This window comes from Tarenaya hassleriana, unplaced genomic scaffold (assembly GCF_000463585.1).
Source record: "Tarenaya hassleriana unplaced genomic scaffold, ASM46358v1 Cleome59, whole genome shotgun sequence".
Lineage (NCBI taxonomy): Eukaryota > Viridiplantae > Streptophyta > Magnoliopsida > Brassicales > Cleomaceae > Tarenaya > Tarenaya hassleriana.
The window spans coordinates 239,646-246,888 of record NW_010968415.1 but is presented as its reverse complement, the minus strand read 5'-3'; the positions used below and the strand labels follow the sequence as shown (position 1 = coordinate 246,888).

General features: G+C 45.3%; 1 protein-coding gene across 1 annotated transcript; it reads left to right on the top strand.

Annotated features, from left to right (window-relative positions):
- Nucleotides 1-404: 404 nt before the first annotated feature.
- On the top strand, nt 405-1,375 carry LOC104798879. The gene is made up of 3 exons (XM_010521097.1): nt 405-854; nt 1,008-1,202; nt 1,349-1,375. Exons 1-3 carry the CDS (start codon nt 405-407, stop codon nt 1,373-1,375), a joined length of 672 nt encoding a protein of 223 aa, XP_010519399.1.
- Nucleotides 1,376-7,243: the final 5,868 nt, after the last annotated feature.

Genomic DNA, 7,243 nt, shown 5'->3' with positions numbered 1-7,243 from the left:
TCAATCATAAGCGATCGAGATGGAAGATTCACAAGAAAGTTTTGGCGAGAGTTGTTTCAACTCATGGGAACCGAACTCCGCTTCTCCACATCTTTTCACCCGCAGACCGACGGCCAAACGGAGAGAATCAACACTCTCCTAGAGCTCTATCTCCGCCGCTACGTCAATGCAAGGAAAGGGATTGGCCGGATCACTTGGACATGGCGCAATTTTCGCACAATCTCTAAAAGAGTGAGTCCATCAGCAAGTCTCCCTTCGAAGCCGTCCTTGGAAGACAACCGACCACTCCAAGCGGGTTGTCCATATCCTACAATGGCCCTAGCCCAGCGGCCCATGCCTTTGCACGTGAATGGCAAGAAGAGACGGACCAAACATGGCTTTGGCTCCACAAGACCGCCTATCGCATGAAGAAGTGGGCGGACAAGAAGAGACGTCCGCAAGAGTACAACGTGGGAGATCAAGTGATGGTCAAGATCGTACCTCACAACTTCCGAGGGATGCAGGCCCTACATAGAGGATTGACTCGCAAATACGACGGCCCATACCCTATCATTGCAAGGATTGGAAAGATGGCCTACAAGCTACAGTTGCCGGCCTACATCCAAATCCACCCCGTCTTCCATGTAAGTGTCCTTAAGCCTTATAAAGCTGACCCTGTTGATGTTGACAGGAATCGGTCCACAAGAGCCCTCCTTCCCGAGGCCATTATGCCACACAAGGAGCCCGAATTCATCCTAGACCATCGCACCAAGCGAGGAACCAACAAGCGAGAATTTTTCATCAAGTGGAAAGGGCTGCCAGATTCTTTGAACACGTGGGAAGAGGAGGACAAATGTGGCCAGTTCACGGACATGGTCCAATCACGCCCGTATGGAGTCCACCATAGGGCTTAGCTGTATACCCTGGTCAAGTCCATGACCAGGGGCGAATCCACGTGTGAGGGAAAAATAGGTAAATTTTTCGCACTTTTACCCTTGTCCATTTTCCTCGTCCATTAGTTATTGCAGGCACAAGTCACGGACGAGTCAATGGCCAAGACATTGCCGAGAAGCCTCTTCAAGCTTCAAGTGGGTCACGGACCACGGACGACTGCGGACGACCAGGCCACGACCCAAGGACACTCTCCCCTCATCCCAGAACCTACCCAGCATGTGACCAAGACCGAACCAGGCCGGAGTCTCACTTTGACCCGAGACAACCTTGTAAGGCCCGAATATGGCCTATGGCGAGTACTTAGGCGTGTTCGGCCTTCTCTTGTGGTTTGGGCTCCGGCCAAAGCCCATTTTTCCTTTCTAGAATGTTCTAGGATAGTTTTAGGCAGGTTGGGTCGTGTCCTTTTTCATTTTAGGCAAGTAGGGACAATAAGGAAGAATGAGGGAACGAAATATGTGAACTTTCCTTTTTCGGTGTTACAGCCAGTTCCTAATAAAAGCCAAGGCTGGCCGAATAGGAAAGGCATCTCGTGCAACCCTAATTCTCCCCCTTTGAGTCCCGAAACCCTGTTGTGCGCCGACTTGCTTTCTTGGCCTTGGATCACCGCCGTTTGGCTCACAAACCATCGCCGGCGACCAAGTCCTCCTTTGTACCAAGTTGTACGCCTCCTGTAACCTTTTTCCTTGATTAATAAAACTCTCGTCGTACCGCCGGCGTTCCTCTCCTCCTCCTCGGACCATATCTCCTCCCCAAAGGCTTAGCCAAAGCAACCGAAGCTCTTCCAAGGACCCAAGACGTGTCCGAGACCTTCCCAAGCCTAGGCTGCTACACGTGGGTTCTTAGATCACTTTCTAACCCCGTGACACATGCCCGTCACTCGCATGACATTGGCCATCGCATCGCATGCGATCGTGCGCGTCTCCTGCGCTTGTCACTCTCGTGACTACCGATGTCAAGTCCATGACACAACGGAAATACAATCATACCCGTATGGAGTCCACCATAGGGTCCAGCCATATACCCTAGTCAAGTCCATGACTAGGTGCGAGTCCACGCCCGTCAAATCCATGACGTTGGCCGTCGTGTCGCACACGACTAAAAAAACGCGTCTCAAACGCCCGTCAAGTCCATGACGGTGATGGTTGAGTCCACAACCATCCACAAACACAATCACGCTTAACTCGTACGCACGAGCAAGCTACACACATGGCACACAACGTGCAACATCCCCATAGTATAACCATACGTATCACGGTATCCGGTCCTTACCGAGCTACCGTTTAACGCCATGCAAATTCTACCCGCAAACAATCACGCAACGATTACTCATATATCGATATCGCACATCTCACTACGCTACGCAACGTTCTGGCGAAAACTCGGTTCGATTGATCCCAATCGCGAAGTCTTGTCCTCTGGTGGGGGTTTGGTTCGCCCACGGTCAAGTCTGGTCAGGCCCGGGCCAAACCCGTTGGCCGTTTCCTTTTCCCCGGTCGAAATCAGATTTTTCTCCCATTTTTCTCGGAGCCTGGTCCGGCGGACCAAATTCTGGTCAGCCGGACCAGTCTTCTTTCTCCTCTGGTCCGCTCCGTCTCTTGGTCAGTCGGTACACACTCTCACGGAGTACGTCTGGTCCGGCGGACCAGAACTGGTCAGCCCCGGACCAGACTTCTCTTTCTTTGGTCCGTCTCTCTTTGGTCAGACGGAGTGTCCTTTACTCCGACACGTCTGGTCCGGCGGACCAGGACTGGTCAGCCCCGGACCAGACGTGTTATTCTCTCGGTCCGTCGTGCTTTCCCTGGTCTGGCTGACTGCACGTGTATTGTTCCAGTCTCGGTCCAGAGCTGACCACAGTGTGGTCTGGCTGACTGAGCGTGTATTGTTCCAGTCTCGGTCCAGAGCTGACCACGGTGTGGTCCGGCGGACCGGGACTGGAACTCTCTTCTTCCTCGCCATTTTCGAGTTTTCTCTCGAGTTTTCTCCTCTGTTTCGATTTAGGGTTGCTTCCAGATGCTACTAAAACTTAGTTTTACATCCCTAGACACGTTCTAAACCTCAAACACGCAATGAAATCTCGATTTGGGCCATCACACATTGAAAACAAGATCTCACAAATCCAACTCAAGCCACTCACCTTGTTCTTGAGCTTTGGTGAGTTTGTCTGAGTTTGTGTGCGTCCCGTGTGACTCCACACGGCGTGAGAAGCTCCAGGGAACGTCTGGGCACGTCCCTCTTGGTCTCCTCGAGCTCCTTTCTCTCTGGTTCGTCTCCTTTCTCTCCCTTTCTCCCACTTTCTCTTCTTCCTCTGTTCTCTCCGAAAATGCCTAAGTCCCAGCTTTGTGAGATCTTTATGGCGCAAGCTAGGGAGTTTGTGGGCTCAAACCCAAGCCCATAGACGGAGCCTGCAACGTCCTCGAGGCATGGGAGGCGACTGGACGGCAAGTGGGCCCCAGAATCCGGCGAAAACCGCGTCCCAAGACCGCAAGTTGGCAAGTTGCAATCTGTCGATTCCCAGTCCGCCGGACCAACCTCCTATGTTGGTTGAGTGCTCTATGATGTACTGTTTATGAGCTTTATTTAGATACATTTGATGTATTGATACTTTCTATGGTTTATGAGAGTATTTGATTCATTACATGTTCTTGCATACTAGATGTGTTATGAAATCCATGTATCATTATGAATGATACTTAACTCCCTAGTCTTGTGTCATTATGGGAATGATGACATAATAAGACTAGTATGATGTGTGATTGATGATCACATAGATGATCATAGATATTTGGATATGATCACAATCATAGGTATTCGTTGGAGAACGGAATACTGGATTGACCCGCATGAGATTGTCACATGGACTAGCGTCATGACTTGAATCTCATATGACGGTTCCATGATTGGATCCTAAGACCTGAGATATCTACGGAATCCAACATGAGGAGTTGCGTACATAGGTACGAAATGAATCATGTGCTGGATTGTAGATAGTCAAGACGGGATTTGTACCTCTCGTAAAAGAGAGAGATATCGCTGGGCCCCTCGTGTGAGCGAGACTGTAGAAATGTGTGGCCGCACTATAGACGAACGTCGTCTATTTCAGACAGTCGAACTCAGTGAACGAGAAAGCAGTCGAATCAGATAAGGTGGCTTGTCCATGCCTTATATTCGACATATGATATCGTGATACAAAAGGATCATCAAACGGAATCATCGCTGGCGTTCGTAGGATCATGAACAAACTCTATTCGAGATAGGCAGTCATAGTGTCTTGCTAGAGACTGCCTATGACTTGTGTAACCGAAATAAGAGATTTCGTGTTATACTGCTATATCGGATGAGCCTACAGGATCACACACACAGGAAAGGAAGAATGTGCGAGAAGAGACGAGAAAATCCCGGTGGAGCGGAGGTCAGACCGACCGGTCCAGAAGGTCTGGACCGATCGGTCCAACTAACCCAGATCGATCGGTCTAGACGTAGACCGATCGGTCCAGAGGTAACGTGTGAGGTCCAGAAATTATTCCAGACCGATCGGTCCAGACTTGGACCGATCGGTCTAGACGTTAAAAAGCTCCAGACCGATCGGTCCAGGTTTGGACCGATCGGTCTAGACGTCGGGATTTACTAAACTCGCTCTAATTAGAGTTTTAATGTGGGGAAACTTAGGAGAACGCCACCCAACTCTTTTGGCGATTTTCAGACCCTAGAGAGAGGTTTGGAGAGTGAGAAAGCTAAGAGAAAGATCCCTGAAACCCTTGCGTAAAGAAGAAAGCGTTCTTCAGTCCTAGCAGACATGTTCCAACCGTTGGAATCCTTTCCGCCGTGTGGATACGTGTAGAGGGCAAGGTATTCTTCCTGCCTACAGTGATTAGACGCGTTCTTCGATTGATACAGGCCCCGGATCAATTGAGGTAAGCGTTCTAACGTTTCTACAAGATCATGCATGATAGGTTTTAGGGTTTCATCAAAATTTTTGTTTTTCATCCGCTGCGCAAACCCTAGAACTGATATCTTAGGAATTAGATTCGCTCTTGAGATCCCAGGAAAACCCAACATCCTGGTCTGCCGGACCGGACACACTTTTATTTTTTTTTCGAATTTTTCCCCAGTCTGCGCTGTCCAGTCTGAGTCCGCCTGAGCAGGTTGGTCTGCCCCGGACCAAATTCTGGTCCGGCGGACCAACCCTGTTTTCTTCTCTTTCTGTTTTTTTATTCTTCCCGCACGTGACGATCCTCGTGCCTCTCCCCGACATTGTACTATTCCATTTTTGGTGATTTCGCGACATCTCTATTTAATTATTTATTTTTAAAATAATTAAATATTCGATTCGGGTTTCGTGGTATTACATGTTATCCCTATAAAACGCTGAAAACGCTTAAAGAAGTATTAACACAGGATGAATGGATGTACTTCGAGAAAGAATCACAGTTCCAACATCTATTCCACGCCAATGGGAACCACAGTTAAAGATGGCGCTTGTGGGAGTCCTCATTAAGCGCTGATCCGTTATTGTGGACTCTTTCGTATTTTATAAACTTATTATTTATTGTGAACTCATTCGTAGTTTGTAAACTCAGTTTTTGTAAACTCTTTCAGATTTTGGATTTTACTTTTACTTGGAAATGAGAAAAAAACATAGGTCCAATGGGTCACATGGGTCACACGGTCACACGGGTCATATGAGTCACGGGTCACATGGGTCACTTGGGTCACATGGGTCGAATTTATCGAATTAATGACTTGGCATGGTTATGCAGTAATTAATCATGGATTTTAACATCAATAACAACTTTAAAATCATGTTCGTTTCAATTTTCATATTGAAGTCACTCATGCAAATGTACTCCATAAGTGATACTAGTGTTTCATGACAACTTTAGAACAAATCGTACTAATGTTCATACAACTCCTACTTATGTTAACGAATTTAACTTGTAGATACCATATTGTCATTGTAAAATATCATATAAACCATTTCCATCCTTTAAAATCGAGATTTGACTGTGTTTTATAAGTGTCATTGAGTCACGGATCACATGGGTCACATGGGTCACACAGTGTAAAAATGTCTTCGGGTCACATGGGTCACATGAGAGTCACATGAGTCACACAGTTCAAAACTTGTTTGCACGATTCTATTTGATTTTCCGCTGATTTCCACGAGATTTGAAGCAGTTTCACAAATTATCGAAGAGAGAGCAAACAAATCGGATAAATGAAGCAAATGTGAGGATACAGAGACCAAATCTGAAGGGAGAGCAAGCAAATCAGAAGAGATACAGAGCAAATCGATGGAGAGAGAGAGCAAATCGGCGGCGGCGGAGAGAGAGTAAAAATCGGAGGAGAGAGAGCAAGATACGAGAGAGCAAACGAAGGGAGAGAGCAAACGGAGGAGAGAGAAAGTGCAAATGTTGGAGGAGAGAGAATCAGAAGAGATACAAAGCAAATCGATGGAGAGAGAGCAAATCGGCGGCGGCGGAGAGAGAGTGAAAATCGGAGGAGAGAGAGCAAGATAGAGAGAGAGAGCAAACAGAGAGAGAGAGCAAATGGAGGAGAGAGAAAGCACAAATGCTGGAGGAAAGAGAATAAAAAATGTCGGAGGAGAGATAAAAAAACTGATAATGAGGAGAGAGAAACCAATGCTGCTTTTTAGGAAAGAAATTATTATTTTTATTTTAATTTTATTTGTTTTATAACATAAAGGTATAATAGATATTGTACATATGGAAATAGTATATCTGAAGTGGGTATTTTTTTTCTGAGGGAAGGGTAATCCATAAAATACAAGTAATTAAGGTCATTTCTATAAAACCACATAAAAATATAATTTTCTTAAAATTTATTTTTTTTATCTTAATGTTATTTTAGAATAAAAAATAATTTTACCTTATTTTTATTTGAGTTGGAGATCGAGACCCTTAGCTCTGGAGGTATTTAATATGTGTATAAAATACCTAAAAAATTTTGAATTTATAATTTGTATAATATTAATTTTTGAATGATGCTTTTATTTATTTTTGAATTTACAATTTTAAACATAATAATTTTAAAATTTGTATTTTTAAATATATTAATTCTTAAATTTTGCTGAGTGAATTAGTAATATAACATGGACGATTATAGAATTTTAGTAATTATTGTGTTGAAAAAATAGAGTTTCATGAATAAATAATAGGTACTCGGTTAATAAATTAATATTTAAATTAAGTTAATATTTTCATCGGCTTCGAAACGACATCGATTCCCGCGTTTCGGTGCCCTAGTATAAATACACCGGCTCCAGCGACGAGATTCGGCGGTGGCGCTTTAA

Bases quoted from the DNA above. Each gene is read 5' to 3' on its own strand.
- LOC104798879 (XM_010521097.1), top strand. From the start codon at position 405: ATGAAGAAGTGGGCGGACAAGAAGAGACGTCCGCAAGAGTACAACGTG. The intron at 855-1,007 runs GTCCAATCACGC...TAGTTATTGCAG, and splicing joins GTGGCCAGTTCACGGACATG to GCACAAGTCACGGACGAGTC. The intron at 1,203-1,348 runs GTAAGGCCCGAA...TTTTCATTTTAG, and splicing joins CTTTGACCCGAGACAACCTT to GCAAGTAGGGACAATAAGGA.